This window comes from Eublepharis macularius, chromosome 12, assembly GCF_028583425.1.
Source record: "Eublepharis macularius isolate TG4126 chromosome 12, MPM_Emac_v1.0, whole genome shotgun sequence".
Classification (NCBI taxonomy): domain Eukaryota; kingdom Metazoa; phylum Chordata; class Lepidosauria; order Squamata; family Eublepharidae; genus Eublepharis; species Eublepharis macularius.
The window spans coordinates 47,523,900-47,551,851 of NC_072801.1; the positions used below are offsets into that span (position 1 = coordinate 47,523,900).

The window sequence follows — 27,952 nt, forward strand, 5'->3', positions numbered from 1 at the left end:
TTGGCTATAACTCTGTTCCCTATGCAGGCTCTTAACTTCTGTCAAAGGAGGAGGTGATGCTGCTTATACCTTCTTAGGAGCCATATCTTCCAATCTGGAAGCCCTGCACCTTAGTCATTTATGTCCAAGCGGTCTTGTGGCAGTCCAATTTTTCCCCCTCGCTACCTCAGGTTCTCCCAGTTTAGTGTCCTGTAGTGTTCATGTGCAGGGAAACTCCCCTAAGAAACATTGCATCCACAACTGCATAGGTACAGTTTCCTTTTCCAGGTGCATCATATTCTTAAAGGAAAAAATATTCCTGCTCTCCAGATCCCCCACTTCAGGTCAATAACATTAACCAGAGCTGAAAGAATTTTTTCTTTTCTGTTGTACAAACAACCAAGCTCAAAAGCAGTCAAGTAGTCACAGAAAACGGAGACACAGGCTAGGCAGAGACGGAAAATGGTGTGGGCATTGCAGCACATCAGGGGACTAAGTAGTATAACGTGGTGATAATGGGAGCTTGAGCACATCACATGCATCATGTAGCCACTTGGAAAGGTCCCATGATTTAAAGCTTCTCAAGGTGGACAGTTCATAGATGTGGATTCGGAGACAGGGTTGAAGAATCATATTCACACAACATTAAACCTCAAAGGGGGGATTCACACAATTGTTTCTCCAATTAGAGGGTTTTTCCCACTTTGCAGCAGAGATACATGTGCAGCCAGGTTATGGGACAGTCCCAAGATATACTGAGGCTGCAGGCCCATCAACATCAATCCCAGTTAATTTACATTTGGACCTTTTCCATGATCCATTGCCATATGTATCCCTGCCTTCATGGTAATAACAAAAAACAAGAGAATCCACCTTTAATTTCCCTTCTCTGGTGGATTCTGATTGTCACTGAAAGAGAGAGGCTAAAATTGTGAAAATGTTTCATATGGGATTGCCAATTATTTCTATTATTGGGGCAATGTTCCATTCCAAGCATTGAGGCCTCACAAATAATAATTCTATATCCTTCACATGAACCTCAGCCTCTTACTTCTCCAAATTTTATCTTGAAATATCTTTAAAGTGTCTTATTTGATGGGTATGCCCCCCCTAAGGATTGAAAGAGGATAGAGAAAGGCATGCTGAAGTTACTTCATTTTTTTAAATTAATGTGACTCATCAACTATATTGTGAATGGTTTATTCCAGCACTTAACAGTAATCCTCTGATGGGCTGTCTCCTTAAGACTCACTTCCAAGGCTCCCATATTAAAACTGGAAATCCAGCCCATTTGGGGAATCAATGTTAGCTAGTGACAGAGCAAAATCCTAAGGAACATTTTTATATGGGAATCTATGGGTTGGAGACTTTGCCAATATTCTTCTCATTCTTTAGCACCAATGTACTGACTTCAGATTTCTAGATGGAAGCAATTGGAAGCTAGCAGGAAGAAGGGCTGAAAGGAACCTGGGATCTGAAATTCAGAGTCTATATTTTGCATTAATTAAATTCAAAATATGACATTGTTTTATGTATTGTCGAAGGCTTTCACGGCCGGAGAACAATGGTTGTTGTGGGTTTTCCGGGCTGTACTGCCGTGGTCTTGGCATTGTAGTCCCTGATGTTTCGCCAGCAGCTGTGGCTGGCATCTTCAGAGGTGTAGCACCAAAAGACAGAGATCTCTCAGTGTCACAGTGACACTGAGAGATCTCTGTCTTTTGGTGCTACACCTCTGAAGATGCCAGCCACAGCTGCTGGCGAAACGTCAGGAACTACAATGCCAAGACCACGGCAATACAGCCCGGAAAACCCACAACAACCATGACATTGTTTTGTTTTTCTGAATGTTGCATTTCAGTGGAGAAACTGTGATCGTGGACGCTGATGAACTTCAAGTGTTAGTAAGCAAAAAATTGCTAAAATGTGGTAAAAGTAGGAATTCCATATCAATATTAAAATTTTTAAAAGAATACATGAATTGTAATTTGACAATTTTGATTAAGGAGAGATAAGAATCCACTCTGAACCTACTCTACGTTTTATGTCAGCTGTACTAGTAGAATGGAAAGAAGAGAGCAAGCATAAGAAAAGGGATGAAAATGGCGGTCACTACTCACCGGTAATGAAATGTCCCTTTCATCCCGAAATTCAGGCAAGGTCTCCAAGCAGAAGATGACGATGGAGATGAGGATGACCATCACTGAGATTATTGCAATGATACGGGCAGCCTGGGAGCTCTCAGGATGCTCAAAGAGTAGCCACACTTGTTTGAGGAATTCCCTGTCAGGCATGGGTTGCTCTTCTTCTTTAATGAAGCCCTCATCATCACGGAATTTGGTGAGGGCCTCCTCTCCTAGCTGGTAGAACTTCAGTTCCTCCAGGAAAATATCGATGGGGATGTTGGCTGGTCGCCGGAGCCGTCCTCCAGATTGGTAATAGTACAGGATGGAGTCAAAGCAGGGCCGGTTGCGGTCAAAGAAATATTCATTGCGCAGAGGGTCGTAATAGCGTACACGGCGTCGCGGATCACCCAGCAGGGTATCGGGGAACTGGCGCAAGGTCTTCACTTGAGTCTCAAAACGTAGGCCTGAAACGTTGATCACGACCCTCTCGCAGCAGTCCTTGTGGGGATGCCCCCCGTGATGAACAATGGGTTCATTGTCCCCTGCTGTTGGTGGCAACAGCTCATCCATGACCATGGCACAACTGGTAGCTACAGAGACCCTGGGATGAGGGAGGGAGCCATGGTTCAAACTACACTCCACCCTTAAGGCCCTAAACTTTTCCAGAGAATGGCTTCTGGCTTCCCTGAGTTGCTTGTTAAGCTATTCAGTGCTATGCTCTTTGCAATATGAAATCACTCACACCTTTATCTGAATCTCAGCTGGCTGTTTCCCTCCCTTCCTCTCTGGCCACCTTAGCTCCCCTTCCTCTGCCTTCACTGATTCATTCCCTACTTCAAACATGATCTAGTTTCTCTGGCTTGATTATCTTCCTTCCTCCTTATTCACCCCCTGCTTCTTGCCACCTCTTTTCTTTTTTGGTATGTCCTGTTAAAGCCATTCTCCCATGCCCCACTACATCTACTTTTGCTCTGATTTTCCCCCCAAAGGGGCTAGACCCCCTACTCTAGATCCACCCCCACTGCCCTTCTCTATGTCCCCTTTCTGAGAACAGCGCTGTCTTCCAATGCCAGCGTCCAAGGTTTCTGCCTGTAAACACTTTCTCCAGACCTCAAGGTATCATGTTGCCCAGGACGGTACAGACTCTTGGCCCCCTTGCCAAAATCCCAGCACCGCCCCCATCCCCATGCCTAAAAGCAATCCTAGCAGTACTCTGACTGGGGAGGGGGAGCTAAAAATAACTGGAATGGTGGTGACATAGGGGAAGGCATAGTGCCCAGGGTAAAGAAAAGGATTGGCAGAGCACCTTCAAGAGGACTATAAGCCAGAACTCTTGTGCACTCTAGAAAGAGAACGGTGCTAGAACCATTCTCTTTCTAGAGTGCACAAGAGTTCTGGCTTATAGCCCCCTTGAAGGTGCTCTGCCAATCCTTTTCTTTGGATTCTTGGAGAAGCAAATGAGGTCTCAATAAGCCAGAGGAGACAATCGCAGGTCTCAAGGATTCTGTTGTGATTTGGTTTGGAGACCAAAGAGATCTTACACTCAACCATATTTAGGGCCCTATGCTTCTCTGGCACCTAAGCAGCTCTTTCCTCGCTGCCAATATTCACATTAAAAAGGGAGCACGGAAAATATGCATGCACACATCACTTCTGTGTTAAGCCTAACCTTCCTTTTGTCATGATCTGGCCCCCTTCTTAAATCACTTTCATTTCTGTCTATTCTCTTCATCATAAGCAAATGATTTAGTTTATTTTAGTGCTGCCTTAAATTTGGCCACATCAGCTCCTCCCCCATGGCTTGCAAGTTGCAACAATTTCAGAACTATTTAAACCATGATATAAAAAAGAACCAGACTCAATTATCAGTCAGTTAACCCAAATGGCTTCAAGAACAAAAATGTTTACATTTTCCTCCCAGAAAGCAATAAAAAACAGGGAGGGGAGGTCCATATCCCAGCGATGTAACTTGAAAAGGCCATCTCAAGAGATCCTGCCAATGTTTTCTCACACAAGGCCAGTTCCATCAGGCTATACCATTCAAATATTTTAGGATTAGGGCAAGCTGATATGGGAGGAAATACTATAGATCCAAATCATTTTGGGCTTCAACAATGCCAGTATAAATAGTTCCTACTCAGGTCTGTTCAACAGGGCTTGTTCCTGAGAAGTGTTCTCAAGATTTCGGCTGAATCCACACTTCCTTTTTGTTTCCATGCCTTTTTCACAACCGCAGTGCTGTTCAAGCAGATACTCACACGCTTTCCCATTCCGCATGTTCCCTGCCATCACGGCGCCACAATTGCGCCTCCTTTCCATACCATGTGATAATGGCGGAAATCTGTTTTTGCCCCCCCCCTTTTTAAAGGGCTTTCATAGCGCATTTGGAAAACCTACTTTGTGAGCAACATGATTTCCGGAGAATGTTTTAATGTGATAAATTATTTTCAAATTTGCCCGCCATAACAACCAGCCAATTGTTAGAAAGTGGTCTGTGACGAGCAAAAAATGGGCCAATCAAAGTTGAGGGGGAGGGGACCTTGCCATTTCTTAAAAGTCGGAATAACGGTATAGCGCAAAATTAACTTTTTTTTAAAAAAAGGGAAGTGATGTACGCCATCAACGCTGACGACAGAGGAGGGAACCACCCACTATAACACTTTACTCAGTGGTGTGTGGAGAACTGATTGCACCACAAAGATGCGCTGGGAGGGTGAATGTGATGATGCACAGCATGGTAGCGGAATGAACCCAACTTCCATGACTGCACAAGATAAGCGCATGGTGAGTGTGTGGCCTTCATTGCAAAGGGTGTTTAAAAAAACTACAAACTGGGCCAGAGGTATGTAAGACCTGATTCATATGTGCAGAAAGATCAAGTGGCTGAGTTCTGTGGTGGTAGAATAGGCTATGGGCCAAGCTACAAGCAACGAATGACACTTGAATGGCAAGAGAACAGACTCACGTGTATTTAGGGTTGCCAGGCCCCCTCAATCTCCCAGTGGGGGGACAGGGGCCTGGCACTTACCTTTTGGGAGAGGGGGGTGCGTGCGCACGGATCGCGCACCCCCACAGGCACAATGACGTCACTTAGGGGGTGACATCATTGTGCAGCCGGGAGCTGCAGAATGCGCCTGAAATGGGCTTTTCTGCCACGGATTGGGCCCGGTTTTGAGGTGCTGCAGAGCGCAGGAACGCTCCTCCGCTCCACAGCGCCCAAAACAGGCCCGTTCTGCCACGGATTGGGCCCATTTTTGAGGCGCTGTGGAGCACAGGAACACTCCTGTGCTCCGCAGCTGCTGAAAATGGGCCCAATTTGCCACGGATCGGGCCCGTTTTGAGTGCTGCTGAGTGCAGGCATGCTCCTGCGCTCCACAGTGGCCCCAATCAGGGCCAAAACGGGCCTGATCCCAGCGGCTGTGGCACACGGGAGTGTGCCGCACAGCAGGGGAGCACGCAAGGAAGGTGTGCCCCCCCACTGCTCAGGTAAGTGGGGGTGGGGGGTGGGGAGCAGGGGCGGGAGATCCCCTGCCCCCACCGGGGATCTGGGAGCCCTATTCCTCCCTGTTCACTCGCGCTCAACTTGCGCTCCACTTGATACGTGATCAAGTGGAGTGCAAGTGGAGCGCAAGTGAACAGGGAGGAATACACATGATTCTGTTCACTTGCTGTTCAAGTGTCATCATCTATCACTTGTTGCTTGGCCCTATACCATTTCAGACTGCAGCAGGGGAGGGCATTAACTGTTCTTTCATGCAAGAAACTTCATGCAAACAGAAGACCAAAACAGGCAGGAGAAGTGTTCTATCAAGGGTTGCCAGGTCCAGATTGGGAAATTCCTGGAGATTGGGAGGGGGGTGGAACCTGGAGAGGGGAGGGTTTGGGAAGGGGAGGAGCCTCAGTGGGGTATAATGCCATAGAGTTCAGGCTTCTTAAAAAGGGGTACTGTGATTCCCCACATTCCCACCCACACCACAGCAGAATTTCTCTTGATTGCAATTTCTGAAAACATCCGCTGTCTAACACTGCCACCTGCTGCCAGTCAGTTCTGTTCCAAAGTATCTTTTCTGAGTTGGAAACATCATACCTGGGGCCAAGCTACAAGTGACGAATGACACTTGAACGGCAAGTGAACAGACTCACATGTATTCCGCTTGTGTCCATTTGCTCCATAGACATCAGTATTGATCGGTGTTTTCCCTGCCTCTGGGATGCCTCTGATCGCAGCACATCCATGATAGTCATTCTACACTGCCAGTTTTGGACTTTCCTGTGTGTGTCCTACCTTCTTGTACAGACTGTTCTGTTTGTGGTGTTTGTTTTGCTCTTGCACTGTTGAGATGGAGTGATCTATTGAACACGATCCGTTTGCATATGTGCTGTATCATTGTGTCACTTAATCAGTTATTGACCCCCAAGCCCACCAGTGAATCATACTTTGCGTTCTTGTCTGACTTCTAATTGGTTAGTTACTTTCCCGTATTTGACTAGTTGTTTTCATTGGCTGTACTGTCCTTCCTTCCCTTTTTGAATTACAGACGGTAGCTAAAGAATTCAGCTTAGCTTTGATCATGGACAATTGCAGAACTAAAATGATATTGCTTTGGAAGGTTATTGTTGAAGTTCTCTAAGCACATTTACTCTAGGGGACCTGGCAACCCTTATTTACATTGTTTTGTTGTCTTGTTCTGTTCATCAATAAACAATTTTTCTGTGTTTTTCTGTGTTTATACTCCTTATGATAAGATTGAATTCATTATTACTGTGCACAAATTTCATTTGCAGAGAGAGAGAGAGAGAGAGAGAGAGAGAGAGAGAGAGAGAGAGAGAGAGAGAGAGTGAGTGAGAGTGTGTGGAGGCAAATTCTGCTTCAGAATCACCTAACACCAGTAAGTCGCCATTAATGCCAAAAAAAGGTTTCATCGCTGAATTCTTATTTGTGAATTGTTAATGTGAACTTTTTTCTGAGTATTCATATATATGGTTGCACTGATTTCCACCAGTTCCCCCCTCAGGATTTGAAAACACCTTTATAATCCTTTATAACTGTCATGTTTTATAATTATGTTGAAAATTTCAATAAAAGATATTATGCAAAAAAAAAAATTGAAAAAGGTGTCACAGAATCAGCGAGTACTGCCACAGAAAAGCCCTGAATAGACCAATTACATCCTAGGTCATTTCCAGCAGGTGCCCCTTTCATTGGTTTCTATAGAGGGCTTGCTGGGCATCCTGGAGGTTGGGGGTATGAGTGATGTGAAGCACCGTAAAGCTTCTCCTCACCCCAGATCAAGTCAATGGTTTCCCTTTCTCTCCAGGGGACCCCACATGCTCCCACAGGCCTGCCTTTCTCTTTAGATTACATGTTGTAAAAGAACCTAGCATGCAGTGCACAGAAACCTTGAAAACGGCACCCAGGCATGATGCATGGTAGTGCTCTCAGAAGGACTGTTCCAGGTGGCAGTGAGGAGAGGACTGGCTGCTTGTTTCTGACATTTTGATTGGTCATTGCTAGTTCATTTAGCGCATGCATGATATATTGCTGTTTCAATATATTGCTAGCATACAAATTAAAAAATAAAATTGCACCGCTCTTTACGTACAAAAACAAAATGGCAAGGTGGGCAGAGCAATGAGAAGTGGGACAGGCATTACAGGCAGGCAAAACCCCAAAATCAAGCTGTTTCAGAAAAAAAGATGGAAAAGAGGTTTCAGAAAGCAGAGGAAAAAATGGAGAAAAGCTGGGACAGCAAGAAATATGCAACAAAGCGGTGAGGAAACAATAAAAAACCTGGTAATGCAATGAAACCAGAGAAGTAAGGCTGTCTGGAACATTCCAGGGATTATGTAAAAATGCACATAAATCCAGCATGTTGCCAGGCTTGTTCCCATGCGTCACTTCTTCCCGTTCCCTTTTCATGCAGAGAATCACGGTAAAAACCGAATCTTGGTTACCCATGATGTTCAAATGCAGCTGCATGGTTTATCAGACTGAGTTTTCCCAGCCTTCCATCCAGATTCTAAACCCCTGGTTTAGGATCCTGGTTAGTAGGAGGAAAATTAATTCCAATTAACTCCCACACCAGCATTTATACACTATAACGTATGTATTTATTTATTTAACAAAATTTCTATCCAGCTTTTTTGCCCTCATAAGGACCACCAAGACAGCTAACAAATTAAAAACACATAATAAAACCACACTTTAAAACGATGAAAACCAACCACCTCAACAACACATCATTAAACCAGTTAAACCAGAGCTAAAAACACACAAAGACTTAAAAACAACAGTTAAAATATTGAGAAAGAAGGAGGGATCGCCAAATGAAACAAAAAAAGTCTTCACCTACTGGCTGAAGATGGCAACAGATGGTCAGACGAATCTCCAAGGGGAGAGCGTTCCAGGGTTTTGGAACGTATGAAAACCACAGTAAGTCAATGGCAATTTTCTCCATGAGAAGGCATGAGGGAAGGGTAAGGCATGTTGTGTAAACCTGGTCTGCATTTTTATTGTTCCACTGTTAAGTGTGATGGCTGACTACAGGTCTGGATTATTTTGCTTCTTGGGAAAGCCCCTCCTCTCCTGCATGATAGTCCCAGTCCAATTAGTCCACTTTAGCATGTCACAACTGCGTTCCCACAGGGAACATGCTGCTGCTGTGTGAGTGCAAGCCCCATGGTGGCCACGAGCTCTATGTAAGGTCTAGTATGGCGTAGTGGTTAGAGTGTCAGAGGTTCAAATCCCTACTCTGCAATGGAAGTTCACTGGGTGACCTTGGACCCGTGATGGGTTGCCAGCTTCAGGTTGTGAAATTCCTGGAGATTTGGAGGGTGAAGCCTGGAGAAAACAGGGTTTGGGGTGGGAAGGGACTTCATCAGGGTATAATGCCATCGAGTACACCTTCCAAAGCAGCCATTTTCTCCAGGGGAAGTGAGCCCTGTAGCTTGGAGATCAGATGTAATTCTGGGAGATCTCCAGCCACCACCTGGAGGTTGGTAACCCTAGGCCCATCACATTACACACTCTAAACCTAATCTACTGTTGCTGTGAGGACAAAATGGAGGCCAGGAAACTCATGTAAGCTGCTTTGGGTCCCCATTGGGGAGAAATGTGAGGTATGGATTAAGTAAATAAATAGTTTGATGACTTTCTTTCTAATAAGGAGAGCCCCAGGCGATGGAAGATACTACTGCATTGGTACCATGGCGGAGGCATGAAGCCTCATAGGGCCACTTATACACAATCAGATTAAAAGTGAATGTGTGGGGGGGTGGAAGGGTTGCATGTCTGCATGATCCAGCACGTGCATGCACACATAACTGTTCCCTGCACTTTGAAAACTAGCTTACCAGGGAAAAGGGCTCAGCCTGGTCTAGTGTTCAGAAAGAGGGTTTTATGTGTATAAGCATTCGTATATGCAACTGACCTTCAGTCTGGGTAACCTACAAAAAACAGAAAAGGGCTGGGTGGCCTTTTAAAGACTGTACATGTTTATTGCTGCATAAGCTTTAATGAGCCAGAGGCCACATCATCAAATGCTGGTGGGCTGGGGCTCACAAAAGCTTTACTCCTCTGCATTTTATTCAGATTGTTTATGCCACAGCAGGTGCCACAAGACTCTTCATTGTTTTGGCTGCAGCAGCCTACCCATCTGGAATTAGTCCAGGAAAAACTTCGGCTGACTGTAAAAACGTGTCCAGTATTTGATGATGGAACTGTGTCATGTCGTGGCAAAGAGACTGAACTATAATCCAGAAGGGGCCCACTTCAAATTTGGTCTCGGTCACAGACTCACTAGGTAATCCTAAACAGATCATCCTGCCTCAGCCTCAGGTATCTGCAGTGTTTTATTTATTTCTCTTTAGAAATGTTGTAAGCTGCCTTTCCATAAACCTGCTAGAGGTGGCTCACAAAGTAAAAACAATAGAATAAACTCGTAAAAACAATGACACAATGATCAATAAGAAGAGCAATAACAATAACGAGCTAATGTGGTAGCCGCTAGGTTAGAGTTTCAGATTAAGATCTGAAAAACCCGGCTTTGAGTCTCCACTCTACCAAGGAAACTTGTGGGATGAACTTGGTGACCCATTACTTTCTCTCGGCCTACCTGACCCCACAGGGGTGCTGTGAGGATAAAAGGGGGGAGAGGAGGATGATATATATTGCTTTGGGTCCCCATTGGGTACAAAGATGGAGAATGAATGAATATTAAAAACTAGCCACTGAGATTTAAGAAAGCATAAAACATCCAGCAGCTAAAACGATATCCACAAATTATTTTCAAGCTAGAAAGAAACCATAGAAACAGATAGAAAAAGAGAAACCTCCACAGTTAAAAGCCTGGGCAAAAGATACCTAACAGACTTTATGGTAGGTTGCCTGGTGTGCCTCAAGCAGGAGGGCATGCCACAGGTGAGGTGCCACCATTGAAAAAAACCTTGTCTCTAGTCACCACCAGCCACCTCACCTCTGCAGGCAGCATGATGTACAGTGCAGTGTTTAGGAAGAGGCTCTGAATGGACAACCTGGACACTATGGGAGGAGCCTAGTAATACTGGCCTACCATACAGGGGTAATGTAAGAACTGCAAGAAATTGTATAAACACAAAAGAAGATTCCAGATTGAAACACTTATTGTAGCATAAAGGCTCATGAGCTGAGCTTCAAAAGCTTATGCTGCAATAAATGTGGTAATCTTTAAGGAGCCCCAGCTTTTGCTTTCACTGCAATAACCTAACATGGTGATTCCACTACGGTAGCATGCAAAGCACTTTGACCACTTAAGAGTGCTCTATAAATGCTACTATTATTAGCAACAAGATGTAAAAAACAAAACCAGAAGTCGTGTCTTTGAAGCTTACCGTTCACACAATCTAGTGTTTTGAGAATACAAATAATCTTTCAATCTTTGCTAAATTATTACTTGCATTTGTGTGTTATTTGCCTTCTCAGACATCCCAGGTGGCTTAAAATTCGGGAGGTTTGCAGTTGACTGTTCTTGTGAATGGACTCTGTACTTTAAAAAAAATGCTGTTTGAATTTGCCTCTGCAACTTCTTGTATTTCATGGCATGTTTTAGGGTTGCCAGTGCCAACTCTACCCTGGAAATTTGGAAGCAGAGCCTGTGGAGGAAGGAGTTTGGGGTGGGAGCTCACCCTAGAATCCGTGGTATATCATAAAATCTGCCCTCCAAAGCTGTCATTTTCTTCAGGAGAACAGATCTCTGTAATCTGGAGATTACAATGTTAGAATTGCCAATGTCTAGATCAATGCTAGGGTTGCCAACCTCCAGGTGGGGCCTAAAGTTCTTCTGGTGTTATAACTGATCTCTGTAATCTGGAGATCAGTTATAACTCCAGGAGAACTCTAGGCCCCACCTGGAGGTTGGCAACTCTGGAACTGACCCTGCTGTTTAGAACTTTCTTTCCCAATTATAACTTCGTGGATGCCTGCCTATAGTCGAAGACCTACTACCCACATTTAAACGCTAGAATAAAATAAAATAAAACTTTGTTATCCTTCAAGATGCCTGCTTATTATTCTGGAGGAACTACTTTTTCTCTCCTCACCTTTTCCCTCAAACGACAAAAAAAATGCTACGGAGGAACCCGTTAGCATACCAACAAGATCCTTCCCCTTCCCTTCCCCTTCCCTGCGTAAGGATCTGAGGTGCGGTGAAGAGGCTGGGGATCTGAGCATGCGCAGAGCGAAGAAGGAGCAGGCCCAGGCTGAGGCGGCGGGAGTCGCCGAGCAGCGGAAGGAGAGCGGCCGTGTGTGGGAAAGAAAGGAGCGCGTTCGTAGGATCCGGAGGGTGGCGGGTGAGACACAGAGAGAAAGAACGAGAGAAGAGGGCTACTTTTTTCGTCTGGGGTGGGTGGGTTGTCTAGAGCAGGAGGCGGTTGGGGTAAGAGACAGTGAGTGGCTGGGCTGCTGAGGGTAGCAGTCGGAGGCTTGAGGCAGAGGTCTGAGTTGGAGGAGGCCGCGGGAGGTGAAAGGTCGGCTGCAGGAAAGGGAAGAGGGGTGCATGTGGGGCCTTGGGTAGGCCTAGGCGAGGCGGCGGAGAAAGGAGGGGGCGTGAGATGAGAGCAACTGCTGGGATAAGGAACGGGGGAAACCCATTTGAGAGGCGGAGGCGGGGGAGGGGTTGGAAGGAAGCCAGTGGGCTGTGCTTGAATCAGCCTCTTGTGGAACCAGCGGGGAGTGGAAGCACTCAGCGTGAGCCAGGCAAGGGTTTTAAGGGGCTGGACACAGTGCAGAAGGCATGGGTGCAGTAGAAAAACAACAACAAAAAACCAGAAACTAACTCTGGAATCGTGCGTGGGAAGAGTAGAAAAGGCTGTAAGGATACCAGATTTTTAGGGTGGGAAGGGCCTGTGGCTCACTGGTAAGAGCCAGCATTTTGTTGTGTTTACTGTGCTGGGGTGGCTTGTTAGTAGATCTTAAGCCAACCACTTCCATTTGGCCTAACCTACTATTGGGATGTTTGTTGTGAAGATAAAATGGGGGAGAGAATGATGTAAGCAGCTGTGGGTCTGTTTTGCATGGAGAAAGTCCCAGATTCAATCCCTGGTGTTCTCAGTTAAAAACAACAACAGGTAGTTGGAAATGTGAAAGACGTTTCCATGGACAGCTGAATCATTTATAATACTGACCGTGATCAAGTAATTGTCTGACCTGTATAAAGAAGCACCATGTGTAGTACCAGAAATACTGTGTTAATCAGATATGAGGTTGCATGGGGTACCTAAGAGCCTCTGGGAGTGGTGAATGTGCTTTGGGAAACCAGGAGGCAAAGTGTGGTTGAAATGTGTTGATGGCAGGTGAGAAGGGCACTTAGCCATGTGACATGTGCCCACCATATTGTTTAAATTTGATCACTTTCCATGCAGTGCTGCTGCATGTGTAACATTAACATATTAGCTAGCCTGAGTTATGAATCTTTTGCATGCTGACGTCTTGCATGTAGTGGCTGATGAAAGCAAGATTCTGGTCTCATGCAGCATTGCATTGGTAACTTTTGTTGTCATTTAAATTGAGTTTGAGAGGCTGCTTAAGGAGAAATAAGAAAGCCAGAGTGGCATGGGACCTTCTTGAACTTGGCTGCATGGCCTTCTATAATTGGTTAGCCCCTTTATTGTGCCCTGATTAATCTCTTTTGTTTCTTTTCTTACTTGATAGGTTTTCCAAGATGACGCAGTTCTTGCCACCAAACTTGTTGGCACTTTTTGCCCCTCGTGATCCTATACCCTACTTGCCTCCTTTGGAGAAATTACCCCATGAGAAGCACCATAACCAGCCCTATAGTGGTATTGCTCCCTACATCCGAGAGTTTGAGGTTGGTGTTTCATGCTAAACCTGGACATCTCAGACAAGCATAATTTACTAAGGCATTGGGCCATTGCACTGGTTGTTTTCTGACCATCTTAACTACTTTCTGTTTCCTAGCACTTTTTTCGAGGGGGAGGAGTGAAGGACAGTATGGGAGAGACAGAAGGGAGGGGGAGTGAGTGGCCAAAGCGCTCAAGACCTCTATTTGTCTGCCTGCTTCTTTGAGTGGCTCTGGTTCAGTTGGGCTAAGTTGCAACAGTGTCCCTTGCTTCAGTTTGATTGGGTGGAATTCTTTGTTTTAACATGATTCTTTTGTTTGATGTTGGTCCCATTGCTTCACTTTGGTTCTGTGGTGGGGGGTGGGGTGATTCCATTGTTTTGGTTTGGTCTTGTTGGGCTTTCTGTGGGTTGACCTCACATTTGGGAGTGTGCCACTGGCTAGTGACACTCTTGCCCCCATGTGTTTCTGTCAGGGAACCTGCTTGGAAACTTTCACGCCATCAGAAAATGGAGAGTATACAGGGACACCTTCATGGGCCCATAGAACTGGATCCTCAGATCCAATCTCCCTGAAATTTAGAGGGGGTCTTTAGTGGACAGTCAAGCATAGGCTCCCTGATAATTTGGAAATTGCTTGAAAAGTCCCCCCCCGCCCCCCTCCCCGGTAGCCCTTGGATAGTTTCCCCCATAGGGAATAATGATGAGATAAATCTGGGATTCTCTAGTCTTGCCAAACCAAATCAGAGAATCTCCCAGAATTTAAGGATCCTAGTTTATTTGGGATCCCTGAAACCTGGATCTGGATTTCCCAGATGTTTTGGTGCACCTCCCTAGTGTCAGCTGTTAAAAATGAAGGTTTTTTTCCAGGACCCACGTGATGCTCCCCCACCTACTCGTGCAGAGACAAGGGAGGAACGGATGGAACGTAAGGTATGTGTAGTGCTCAAGAGCATGGGGGTTTGAACAGCAATTGGGACTAGCATACTGGTCAGTTTGACTTTAGTCACATATTTCATGAAGCGAATAGTGCATCTCTGCTGGTGGCAGTTTATCTTGCCTTATTCATTTATGATATTGCGTACTACCCTTGTCAGCCATAGTTAATACTTGGATGAGAGACCACCAATTAAGTCTAGGGTTCTTTGAGGAGGCAGGCAATGTCAAACCACCTTTGAATGTCTCTTGCGTTAAAAGCTCTATGGAGTTGCCGTAAGTGGACTATGACTTTATGGCAGAAAAAAGATCACTTAGTAAAGGTAGGAATGAGTTTCCCTGCATCTGAGTTCTACAGCAGACATGAGCAAGCTCAGTAGCCAGCACAGCTCCTATTGGCCACTAGATTATAACTGTAGGATTTCCAAACAGTAACACAAATAATCAATTTAAATTGTAAATTTACACATCTTAAAAAGAAAGTAAATTTAATTTTTCACATTAACAGTTTATTTTCTAGTTACCATAAGTTTAGCTTTTTAAATTAATAATTTTTGTTTGAGACAGTCAATACTTTAAGCATACTTGTCTGTTATTTGACAAAATTTAACCTTCCCTTGACCTTTTTTGAGCTGTCAGATGCCCAGCAGCAGTAATTGGAGCCAGGATTCTTAGGCTGTATGGGAGAATACTTCTGTTTCTGTCCTTGGCTAGGCAGTAGTGGTCCAGCTCTTGGGACTGAGGAGGGGAAGGGCATGAGACAAATACTTCCAGTAGAGTTCAAAAGAACTTCTGCTTCTCTAGGCAGTTAGTCTGGAAAGGAGAAATATCGCTTTGTTCTGCCCATAATAAGTTCTTCCTGACTTCCCTGTACCTTTCCTTACAGAGACGAGAGAAGATTGAGCGCCGGCAGCAAGAGGTTGAGAGCGAACTGAAGCTGTGTAAGTTGAGATCCACTTGGCAATGAGCTTTGTGAAAATCATGTAATATTTTTACCCTTTATTTGCCTGTAACTGCTTTAACATTATTTATAATGCACCTCAAGCTGATGATTGTCACATTGGTTGATATTAAGGCCTCATGTTGTGTAATAACAGACAAGATTCCTTCCCCTTGATTCTCTTCTCATGCAATGCCTTATTCTTGTTCCAACCAGGGGACCCCCATAATGATCCCAATGCCCAAGGAGATGCCTTCAAGACATTATTTGTGGCCAGAGTTGTAAGTGAACTTCTTTCTCTTGCCAATGCATTATTTTAAAAGTTGTTATTTACCTGAGCGTTTGAGAGATGTTGAGACGCAAATTGAACCTTCAGTGGTAGACCAAGGAGTGCACTGCTTGCATGCTCAGTCTACAGTCAGCGTGGTCCTTATGTGTTCTTTTAACTAGACTTCCCGTTTGCATTACAGAACTATGATACAACAGAATCCAAACTAAGGCGGGAATTTGAAGTATATGGACCTATCAAAAGAGTAAGTGGGGATATATATTTGGCCAGGTTGATGCAAAATCTAAAACATCCACTGAGTTATTTTTTTTCCTGTTGTAAATTCATGTTTGATTATACATAGATCAGGGCTTGACAAATTCTAGGCCCCAGGTTGTCATGGCATCTAAAAATTTCATTGTGCCCAAGCATTTTCAGCAGCTATTTCTTTGTAATGTCTCTCAGTAATCTGCAGTAGTACAAATTTTATCAATTCACTTCAGAATGTTCTGTGATGTGACATAAAAATGCATGTGCACCTATTTCTTGTCATTGTTTATATATTAATTTTACACCATTTGCTGGTGTTTAACAAATTAATAATTGGTTGCTTAAAAAACAATTAAATGGAGTTTTTTAAAACAGTAATATAATTATGAGAAATTGGTGAGAAGTTAGGGTTAGGCTTAGAAGTTGGCATTTGTTGTGATGACATCTGGGGTTACTCCATATTTATTTATTTACTGCAACTCTTGTCATAGCTGTAATAAAATTATAATGAGCTGCAAACAGCTGAGGATTAGGCTTTTGTGGTAGCAGTTACTGGAAAATATGGTCCTTATATTACAAAAGCCTGGCCCCTAGAGTCAAAGAAAATTTGTCAAATCCTGATGTTGATGATGACCATAATTAATGTCAAAGAGTTCTATATGGAAGTATTGTGCCCATGGTGGTGCTGGTAGAATTTTGTTAAGCCCTCTGCTTTCTACTTAGGGCACGAACCGGGAAAATGGCAGTTTGTTGCAGTTCATGGTTCGTTGTGTTTCACAAACCACGAACAAGTATGAAATTGCCCGGTCCACAAACCAGTTTATTTGGTTTGTGAAAACGGTCATCAGAAATGTTCTCCAACAAACTGCCGGTTCGCAAATTGTGGACTAGCCTGGTTCGTGACAAACTTTCGTTCATGTTTCAGTTCGTGACCATCTCTATTCCTCTTCCTTCCTAAGAGAAGTAACTATAATCTTACTTTTCTCTGCTTGATTTCCTCTACATATCATTTCGTTGCATGTATAAAAAAAACTCGTAATGGATTTATTAGAAGAGCTGCAAGTGTTTGGGGACACATCTGAACTGTTTTTCTCATAAAAATTGTAGGCTTTTTCTATGAATCATGTGAGATGGGGAGGTGAGATGGTAACATGTGGATTGGGGAAGCACTTTTGTACTGCATCCTCTTATTTTCTTCATTTTTGCACGTGCACTGCAAAACAGTGCTATGTGTAAGTAAAATCACCTTTCCAGATGCCCATGGCAGAACAGTTTTTCCAACAGCATCCATATGGAAGACAAATATTGTGCTGTGTTACTCATCTCAGGGTGCTCTTCGTCCTATTTTAACTAGTGTTACTAATGACCTGCTGGCCCCTAGTGAGAACTTCCAAACTTTCTCACAAGGCATGTGAAATGGGCTCTGGAGACTAGCATCCTAGCATCTTCCTATATAACTGAGGCATCATTTTGCACTTACTGTAAAAACACTCCTTCAGATATGCTTCAGTGAGCAAGCTTAGCCAAAGAATTGGGGGATAAGAGGCTGTGGTGGTAATCTCCCTTGTGGTGTATGTTTGTGTACGTGGTCTTTTTAAGCAACAGGATTATGCGTGTAAAAGCATGTATCTTCTTGGGAGTCAAAGTGAAGTTTGTTAATTCAGGGCTGTGGCTTATTTAGTTAATCCTTTCAGCCTCCATCCATTCCTTTTCAGATTTATATGGTGTACAATAAGCGTTCCGGCAAGCCCCGTGGCTACGCTTTCATTGAATATGAACATGAGCGTGACATGCACTGTAAGTATAGTCTTTTTTGAGGGTACCTTTGTATCTGTTTAAAATTTACTTGTAAATGCATGTGTTTTTTTTTAAATTCCTTAAATTTTTAAAGCCCTTGAATTATTGAGGGCTTGGGCTCCCCCCCGCCAACAGGTAAGTACAAATTGGGGGAGCCTGCTTGGTTTGGTGAGCACCCAGGTTCCGTTAATCTGGCCCTGATGTGATTGAAAGGGTTCCCTTGAAATCCACTCAACAGAATCCAGAAGGGAAGAGATTTTGCTCCCTTCTCTCTGCAAAGTTTGCAGTTAATGTAGAGTTTGGAATTGGGAATTCCAGTTTACTCTAGGTAGGCCATGCCTATTTCTGGGTGTTTTACTTCTGTTTCTTTGTATTTTCCTGAAATTGCAAATTAACGTAACTGGGGTGCAGCAATTTTAACATGTGTGCTAAAGCAGCAGGCAACAGTTCAACAGCTCTCCTTTTTATCCATCAATATCCCCTTTGTGTCTGGGGAGGAGAAACCCTGTAGGCTGAGGGTGGGCAGCTAATCATGCCAGCATCTTTTTGTGGGGGCAGGCTAGAATTGCTGCTTGCATTGTGGGGACCCAGTGGGATTATAAAGGCTGTCCCTTCACTCTGAACTGTTGCCCATCTCCTTTTTATTAACTTTTTAAAGAGGGAGAATGAATGCCGTGAAGTTCTTCTAAAGCAAGTGTAACTTTGACCTGTAGCTGTGTTTTTTTGAAAAGATGCTGTTGTTGAGAGGCGTGTTGTGAGCGGGGTGTATTAATTCTGTGTTCTTATTGTCACTGCAGCCACCTTTCTGATGGCTATTGCCACTGCTGGCTTGCAGCTGATCCTTATGCTTCCCCTTTACAACATCTCATTGTATGGTTGGTATAAGGGTTTGTATAATTGGTAAGAAAACGCAGTACCCAACACACTTCTATACACAAGCCAGGTCAAAGGCAGATGGTAGGCAACATGGCTTAGTTGGGGGGTGGAGGGAAAGAAAGAGGGGGCCGTTTTCTCTTCTGGCTTCTGCGCTGCTCTCTTGTTGTGTGGAGGGAGAAGGAGAAATGAGTTCCTCATGTTGGCCCTATATTCCGCAGCCTGAATGTAGTGGGGAGGGAGAGAAGACTAGGGCTCAGTAGGGCTCAAATATCCTGAGTGAACCCTCCCTCTCCAAGCCACACATGTGCCATTTTGGAATCTTTGTGGGGCCAGGTTGGCAATTATCAAACATGAAATGGCTTGTAAATGGGAGAAAAGTTGGTTAGGAACTGTTCTCCGTCCCCGAAATGGAACTTGCCAGGGACATTCTGTAAAATACTCTTTTCAGATTGGCTAGACAAAAATATTTCTTCTTGCTCCTGTCTCTTATTATTAATGCTGATTAGAAATCTGTCTTTATCTTGGAGACCACCTTCTGATAATCCGTTCATGAGTGCTAATCCTCAGTGCATTCAGCCACTTAGCAATCCTAATTGTGTAGACAAAAATGTTCATCAGGTTAAATAGATTCTATGCTAATTTGAGACTCCCAAAATAGTCACCTAGCCATGGACTAGTTGCTATTCAATAGTATTAAAGATTTTTGGAAGACTGGGATTTTTTTTTTGCTATCTTACAACTACCCGCCCTAATTTAAATCAAATCAGAGTTTCTTGAGAAATATTAAAGTAACTTTGTAGTTTGGCACTAGTACATCTGTAGCAAGTAACGATTGCCTCAAGATGTGCCAGATGCCGCACAGTAAAACCTTTCATGTTTCCATAAGTGATCTGTGATATTTACATCCTGAGCTATGCCTCTGCAAGTATGGCTCTGTCTCTCAAACCTGAGGACCCAGGTCTTTGAGGCAAGATGAAAAAGAGAGCTACCCATGCAGTCGCCATACTGTTGTCTTGAAAACAAAGTGGCATAATTATGGAGGCTGCACACACAGCTCTCTTTTTTCTGTTCTTGACACATACAGATGTGTGGGAGGGCTTTGATTTGGGCAGTTATTTGCAAGCCTTTATTAAAGGAGTATTGAATTCACACTACAAATACCCATATGTTGGAAGTTGAGCAAACATGCTTACCTTGAAGGAGTGAAGGGAGTCTCCTCGTTCTTGCGCTACTTGGGTCTGATTGAGATTTTGATAGTTTGCACACGTGTTACATTCTATCCTTTTGGTTTCTCTCCTGGAAGGTTCCATGTCTTGAGGTACATAAATGCAGTGGCTAAAAAGCAGTTTACCAAGAGGAGCTGTAGCTTACTCTGGCAAAACCTTGGAGTAGTTATGACTCTCAACTATAGTATATACTCCAAAAATGTGCTGTGTGCACATGCCCTGAGTGGCTGATGTGTGTTTCTTAGGAGGGAGCATGGATTTTGCCTGTGCTCTTGGACTTCCAAATTGATAGCAAGCAGGACTGAGGATATTTGAGCTCTGCTTTTAGTCAGCAAGCTAAATTGGTCGGTGGGGAGTTGCAGGGGCACAAAGATAGGTCAATGGATGCCTCCGACAATCCCTGGTGTGGCTTGTCAAGGCCACAGTGGACCTGCAGGTGGGACACAGTTGGAATTTCTGTCTCAACAGAGGTTCCAAATTGTTTGTCTCCTGATGTGGGTTTCAGACAGTCAACTTTACCATTGTTGCTGGGTTCCTGTCTATTGCTTAGAGAAGACAGTTCAGATACATCACACATTCCTTGCTGTTCTTTCTTGTTATCTGCTTTTCTCTCTGGCTCCTTTAGCTTAGTTCTTCCAGCCTTGTAGTCTTTGGAGCCTTCAACCTTTCCCTAGGCAGGCTGTAGCTAGGAATGCCAAACTGGGAGGTGGGGCTGCTAAGATTCAGGACTTTTGCTTAGAACATGTGCCCACGTAGGCTCCCTGAATTTGAGTAGAAAGACATGTCCTGTGAGAGGCCTTTAAGTAACTGGGTTTTTAAAACTTTCCAAGAATCGAGATGGGATCAGTCGGAAAGAGCTTTATTCAGCTTGCTTTTTGGTGCAAGACAAGGCTTTGGTTAGACTGTCAAGAGCCGCATTATAAGGCTAAATGGAAAATAATAAAGGCTGATGGGTATTGATTATCTGCAGCCTTGCTTTGGGATGCTGTTGACTGGGCATGTTAATTTTAAAAAATCACCTTTGTTCTCAAAGCTTTACTGCTGACCTCTGAACTCAAAGATAAGAAATGCTAAGTGCTGAAGTCAGCTCTGTGGTTAGCAAAAAGAAAAGAAAAACAGGGCACCTGGCAGTTAAGTAATTTTGGAACTGTAACCTGCCTAGTATGGTAGGTAAGCTGTCATTCCCTACTCCTTGAAGAATGTGGATAGCTTGCCTTGATAAAACATTGGGGCTCCTTTCCCAGCCTCACACGTCTGTGATTTCTATAATCCAGGCCACTGTATTAGCTTTGAATTCTAATAAGCCTGTGGATGTGATTTCCAGTATAATCCAAAGCAGAGTTATACCCTTTTAAGGTGATTGAAGTCAGTTTAAAATTAATACTCCTAGCTTTGCACTCATTTTTTACAGAGGAGTTTTGCCCCAAGGTGAGAAGCCCCTATACGTTCTTACATATGGATTCAATAAAAATGTGACAAGTCAGAAGAACAACTGTTTCTTTTTTTAAAAAAAATAAGGAACACTAAAATCCTTGTCCCACTGTTTTCTCTATGGTTGTACCACCCACTTGAAGGTTGTTAACACTTGATGACAACAACAAAAATTGCAGGAATTTATCATTTTGTGATACCTGTTTACTGAAAATGAATGCCTAAGTTCAACTTTGGAACAATGTGGGAGGTTTGCTGAGCTCTCCTTCATAGGAGAACAACTATAGGGTAAATGTCAGTTGAAAAGCTTTGAATTAGGTGTTTAAAATTATTGGTGGAAAATGGGAAAGAGCTTAAATGGCAACTTTTTTGAGACCCAATCATAATACAATTGGATATTCTAGTTTCCTTGTCACACCAGATATTATCCACATCCCCTAATCTCTCTGAAGGCTCTTGAGGAAAGTTAAGGTTTTTTTTAGTTTAGAGCCATTATGCTTTAATTGTGAAGTGTCCCACAAAGGTAAGATATGATACAGAGGGTGGTTTCAGGTAAGCCATCTGGGACTCTCCCAACCACGGACTGACCTCTTCACTGGAAAAGGCCCAGCTTCATCTCCTCCGTACAGTAAAATGGTGAATGTAAGAGGTGGGGATTCTTCCCCTGCTGAACTTGGTCCACAGCGTGCTTTTTCTGGAAGTTAACTTGGAGGTTGCTGTGTTTTTAAGAGATGGTGGTCTATCCGCATGACCTGACATCAAAAGTGGCTGCTGGTTCTTAGCACAATAGATGATTTCGTAACCCAGGATGACATTTTTGCCATTGGTGATTGGACAACGCTTGATTTCTAAGTAGCTGAAACATAAAGCGAGGCAGGGACAGTGGATTATCCAGCAGACCACTGGAAAAGATTTCCTTTGCGCTTCAAAGAAGCTGGTTTCTGGACTTCTTTTTTTAACTTGAAACTCTACTGCTGCGTACTTTTACTTCAGTATCTGAAGTATACAGTAAACATTTTGAGTAGCAACATCTTATAGCCAGATTTTTTTTCCCTCAAGCCTTTTGCTTGAAATGGATTACTTCTAATCTTTTGATGTTAAGTAATAATCATTACTTGTTTATGAGAAAGACATTTTCTTTCGAAAGGGAGATAACTTTTTTTTCTATTTGAGTATACCTATATGTGTGAGAAGGAAGAAAATGCCTGCATTTTGCTTTGTGTGCACACATTGAAGACAGATTTCTGTCTCATCTTTTTTATGGCTTTGAGGAGAACATTTCTGATTTATACACACATTTTATGCATGTGATTGACTTTGTGGACCTTGGCTGTGGAAAAACGAAAATCTCCTCCACAAATATTTCTACTGGATGTTTCCTAAAAAATATTGTGCACATGGTTCTTTCCACCACCATTCCCAGCGCCATAAACTTTAATGTTAATTCTTGAACGTTTCCATCACACATTTTTGGGATGTTCAGACATTTTTTATAATTAACTATACAGAGTAATGTTTGGCTACCTGAATTTGGTGATGGATGTGATTTAAGAGGGAAAGGAATTATTTCTGAAATGTGTGGGTTTAAAGAACTAGTAGCGTGTAGTGCGCTTGTATCTCCTGTCATACTTGTAGTATGCCACATTTAGCTGGCGGTAGACTTGGGGGTGGTGGTGCATGAGAATTGTAAGGCTTTTAAGGACCCCTTAAGTCATAATCTGTAAACTAGTTCCTAATGAAGGAACTTGACCTAGTGGGTGGGGTGAGGATTGGGAGGGTCTGGGGTGGGGTTGGCAGGGTGGGGATCCGAGTGTCCGACTTCCGCTGCTGAGACAGGTAAGGCAGGGAAGGTCGGCTCAGCAGCTAGAATGCAAAAACCCAAAATACCGCCCCAGCCGGGGGCGCCCGGGCAGGGGGGAGCTGCGCCTCGGGCCCCAGCGCTAGCAGCCCGATGCAGTGAGTTTGAGGAGTTAAAAGTTTCAATGGTTTTGTAAGTAGTTTCACCAGGTAAACACTTTTATTTCCTTTTTACTTGTTAGCTGTGCTCACCCCACCCCCTCCCTTAGCAAGTGGCTTGAGAGCATCCTCCTTCCCCCCCAGAACCATCTTGGAGATTTATAATGGGATGAGAGCAGCACGGGTGGGGTAGAGGGTTAAAGTGGGCTGGGATTGTTGTGGGGAGGGGTGCCAGCCAGTTCCCAGACCATTCTTGGGGTCTTACACATACCACCCTTTCTTTCCCTTATCTTCCAGTACCCTATATTATGCAGGACAATTCTGTTTCCCTCTTAACCTTTTTTTAGTTTAAAAAAAATTAAAGGCAGGAGTTCTTATTTTGGGAATTGACATGAGCAAGTATGGGACTGGCTGGTTGGGAATACTGAAGGGACAGCAGAGTCTGGCCCCCTGCGAAGTGAGCTGGGGACAGCTGAGGGGGAGGGCTTGCTCGTCTGTACCCAGCCTTTTCCCCTCTGGGCCAGTGATGTATGTAGCGTGAGTGTTTTGACTGCTCAATAACCTTCCTTTCTTTTTGCAGCGGAGGCCAGGGGGGCTGCATTACAGAGTGGTGAGGGGGTTGCTCCACAACTCTAGGGATTGAGGCCAGTACAGCATGGCTCTGGGACAACTGTGTTCAGGCAGCCAATGAAGTGTGCTTGCTGTTCCCCTTTCCCATAGTTGTGTGGATTTTGTCCCATCTGCTTAAATCAAGGCAAGCCCCACAGTGTCCATGTTTTCTTCCTGTAGAGGTTAAGGTAACTCTTCCCAGGCAGATGTGGAGCAATCCCTCACCCAGAGGGCATTGGGGCCATAAAAACCGCCTCCCCCAGAATCCTATGTGTGGTATGTGTCTTTGGGGGAGGGTGGGCTTGTTATGTGCACTGTGGGTAATGGCAATCCTCTTTGCCCTCCCTCTGTCCCTGGATACCCCTCCTAATCTGTTGCAGCGGCATACAAGCACGCCGACGGGAAAAAAATCGATGGCAGGAGGGTGCTGGTTGATGTGGAGAGAGGCCGGACGGTGAAAGGATGGCGTCCACGAAGGCTTGGTAAGTGTGTGCAGAAGCACTTGTTTCCAGCTTTTCTGCTCCACTCCTACTGCCAGCTGAGCCTGGAATAGTTGCATTAACAGGAATGTCTTTTTGACATTTTTGGATGCAGCTTGGTTACTATATTTGGTTTTGGGCCAGAAAGTGTTGAAGAAGAATATTGACATTTGGCCTGGGGCTGAACAGTGTTTCTGCAAGACATCACCAAGAATTCCTCAAGAAATTGTGGAATAAATATATTTTTGAAATACCACAAAAATCCAACTATCCCTCAAGATATACTAACAAAATTTGTGGTAGGGTATGAACTTTCGTGAGCCACAGCTCACTTCTTCAGATACAGCTAGAATGTATCATACCCTAGAATGCTAATACCCTACCAATTTGGTTAGTCTTATAGGTGCTACTGAACTCTTGTTCTTTTCTACTGCTATAGACAAACTAACACAGCTACCCATCTTGATCAAAATATCCTTTTATTGAGGTTATGTAAGCTGACACACATGCTCAGCAGCTCTTACAAATAACATTTCTTGACCATAGTTTAGCAGAAACTGAATTATACTCCCCGCCATCAACTTTTCTGGCCTCTAAATGTTTTCATAGATGAGGGTTCCTCATTATTTGAATAATTAATATAGGGGTTCCTCCATGGAAAAAAGATTGGGAAACACTGTTCTAGAGAGAGAGAACTTGAAAAGCAGGGGCAAATATGATCAAGGTTTTTCCCCCTAAAAATATGAGGTGTGGGAATTGTGACTGTTCTTACAGAGGATAACCACAAAACTGGAAGTCGGAAAAGACCTTAACAAAAAAAAGAGGACCATGAAAAATAATCAGTATGCTGAACAAATACAAAAGTAGAGGTACTTTTATATGCCAAAATATATAGAAATACTCAAAAGTATGCATAAAATCCAGTGACAACTAATCAGACATAAAACACAAGATCACAGATAATTGGAAGAAGCTGAATTTAAGTAATCTGAAAAAGGACTTGGTTTAGAACTAACTTTAAAAGCTGAAACACAACTATAGTATAACAACACTGAAAAAGTTGGACAACTTCAATCTAGAACTTCAGTGGGGTGCCAGACCATTTCATTTTGGTGGAAACCTTAATAATGAAGCAGACAGCTACAGAAAGAGTCAATCTTGACAAATTATTTCCCACTCTATTAAAACCAGTGATACATAAACAAATTAGTTTACGGGGGAAGCCCAGACTACAATAAATTTATGTGTACCAGATGTGTACAGAATAAGCAGATATTGAACATGGTCATTTACAGTATTTCTATTTAGTGCAAATACTTGCAGTTCTGTTTGTTATTTTGTTCCCATTGTATTATGTGTCATCCTCAGGCCAGGCAGATTTGAAGATTATGCTGTCTCCCCCCATCCCACCCCCACCACCTTAAATGAGCTTGCTGCATAGCCTTGTATAAAGTGAACCCCTTGCTGTAGACGAAACTGTTTGAAAGAGGCTGTTCCTTCAACTAATCCTGCATAGCCAACCCCACAAAAACACACACAACTAGCCAGGACTAATATTTCTTTACCCCCTTTTGCAGGTGGCGGTCTTGGCGGCACTCGGCGGGGTGGTGCTGATGTCAATATCAGACACTCAGGCCGGGATGACACCTCCCGATACGATGAGCGGTATGTTTGGCTGTATACTTAATGGAGTAGAAGCAGATAGATTAAGGTGGTATCTCTGCCTCTGTACCTTTTAGCATTGAAGCAACTGCAGTTCTTGCTCCAGCTGTGGGCTACAATGTACAGAAGACTTGCAGTCTAAGAAAATATTCTGGCATTTAAAATGTATACTTTCTCATTTAGAGCAGAGCCTGCCCTTGCCTCTGTGTAAAATATGATCCATACTTTGATAATGGATGAATTAAAACACCTTTGTGTATGTTACCCTATTTTTAAAAAATTAGTTGTAGACTGGTGCATTAGTAAGAGATAAGACTTGTGGGGCTAGTGTTTGCTGAAGGTTCATGTCCTCCGATCTCCCACTTCCTGTCTTTGTGTCTTTCTTTGAAACCTCTGGATTCTAAGCCAAGTTACTATTTTTCTTTACTATGAATCCAGACTCAGTCAGAGCAGACTGACTGTAGTTGCTCAGATTGCTTGTCATATGTTCTGTCAGTCCTAAACTGATACGTTCTGTTCCAGAGATAACATTCATGGCACAGTTTTGCTACAAACAGTTAAGGAAACTTTGAAAGTGATGATTCTTCTAGGTGTGTCAGGGACTGAAAGATTTCTAACCCTACATGGAACTAGAATTCCGGGTTTCCTGGGGGAAGTCATGACACTAAAACAAATGTGTAGAACAGATGTCTTTGAATAGATGCCATCTTTGTTTACTAGCTTATGCTATGTACAAGCAGAGCTGGGGTACTCAAGATCACACCATTTTTGACACTTTTTGGTTGTTTTTCTGGATTACAGAGATCGGGACCGCGAACGTGAGCGTGATCGCCGTGACCGCAGCCGAGATCGGGACAAGGAACGGGAACGCCGTCGCAGCCGATCCCGGGAGCGCCGACGGCGGACACGCAGCCGAGAGAAGGATGAGCGGAAACGCAGCCGGGAACGCAGCAAGGATAAAGACCGAGAACGCAAACGCCGTAGCCGTTCTCGGGACCGGAAGCGGGATCGGGACCGTGACAGAGACAAGAAGGAAGAGCTACCTGAAGTGGCCGATGCTCAGCCTGACGAGGCCACCCTTGGCGAGCTGGGCATAGATGGGCTGGAGGCGAAGCCTGAAGGGGAAGAGAAGGGTAGAGAAAGGGATCGGGATAGGGACAGGGATAGAGAGAGGGATCGGCGGCGCAGTCACCGTGACAAAGACCGAGACAGGGATAGGGACAGAGAACGTCGGCGGGACAGGGACAGAGATAGGGATCGGGATCGTGAGCACAAGCGTGATAGGGGTGACCGGGGTGGAGAGAAACGGGAGGAGAGAGGGCAGGACAATGGCATGGGAGAGCCTCTGGAGGAAACCAGCCAGGATATGTTCCTGGACCAAGAATCAATACAGTCGGCTGATGGCTACTTGTCCACTGAGAACGGATACATGATGGAGCCCCCATTGGAGTGATGAACGAAGATGTTTCCTTTTCCCATACTGTCCTGCTAGGTGAGGCTTTGTTTCCCAGGCTGCCCCTAACCAACGAGGCTCCACCAGCCAGTGGAATTTACTGATTTAACTGGTTTTGTTTAGAAGGGTAAGTCTGTTTCAGTTCCTCCTACCTAGCCCATTTCTTCTTAATGTGTAATCTCCCACCAGTCCCCTGTGTATTTGGATATTTTTCTTTAAACAAGAATAAAGTGGTATTAATGTTTTCTCCTCCATGTGGTGTGTGTGTCTCTGGGAGACATGATGGAAGGTAACAAGCAGCTGGGGGTGCACACAGCTCTACAAAGTGGTGGTTACATTTCAAGGTAGAATTTATTGGGGCTTCTAGAAAAGTGTTTATTGTGAAATGGGGAAAGCAACAGTGTTGAAGTGGGACAGCTGGCAGGCCAAAGTAAAAACCTTCCTACATATATTGCAGATTATTAAGGAAGATTCTTAGGAGCACAAGGTGGGAAGAGAAGACAGTAAGCTAGGACTAAAAATAGTTAAGGCGTGGCTCTGGGGTGATGAGAAAAACGGTATACAGGGGGTGCACCACAAGGGCACAGGCTCATAAGGGGAAAAGAACTTTAGAAA

The 27,952-nt window shown here is 44.0% G+C and overlaps 2 protein-coding genes across 2 annotated transcripts in view; one reads left to right on the plus strand and one right to left on the minus strand.

Moving 5' to 3' along the window:
* KCNA7 (potassium voltage-gated channel subfamily A member 7) overlaps positions 1-3,065 on the minus strand; it is a 29,719-nt gene extending 26,654 nt beyond the window's left edge. The window contains exon 1 of the mRNA XM_054995037.1: positions 2,097-3,065. Within this exon, the coding sequence (XP_054851012.1) occupies positions 2,097-2,678 (582 nt within the window). The 5' untranslated portion in view covers positions 2,679-3,065. The remainder of the gene's footprint in view (positions 1-2,096) is intronic.
* Positions 3,066-11,811: 8,746 nt separating this feature from the next.
* Positions 11,812-27,586, plus strand: SNRNP70 (small nuclear ribonucleoprotein U1 subunit 70). Its single transcript, XM_054995677.1, has 10 exons — positions 11,812-11,927; positions 13,288-13,444; positions 14,305-14,367; positions 15,257-15,311; positions 15,527-15,591; positions 15,781-15,843; positions 17,564-17,645; positions 24,124-24,225; positions 25,800-25,887; positions 26,686-27,586. The coding sequence occupies exons 2-10, from the start codon at positions 13,298-13,300 to the stop codon at positions 27,335-27,337; spliced, it is 1,317 nt and encodes a 438-aa protein (XP_054851652.1). The 5' UTR covers positions 11,812-11,927; positions 13,288-13,297; the 3' UTR covers positions 27,338-27,586.
* Positions 27,587-27,952: the final 366 nt, after the last annotated feature.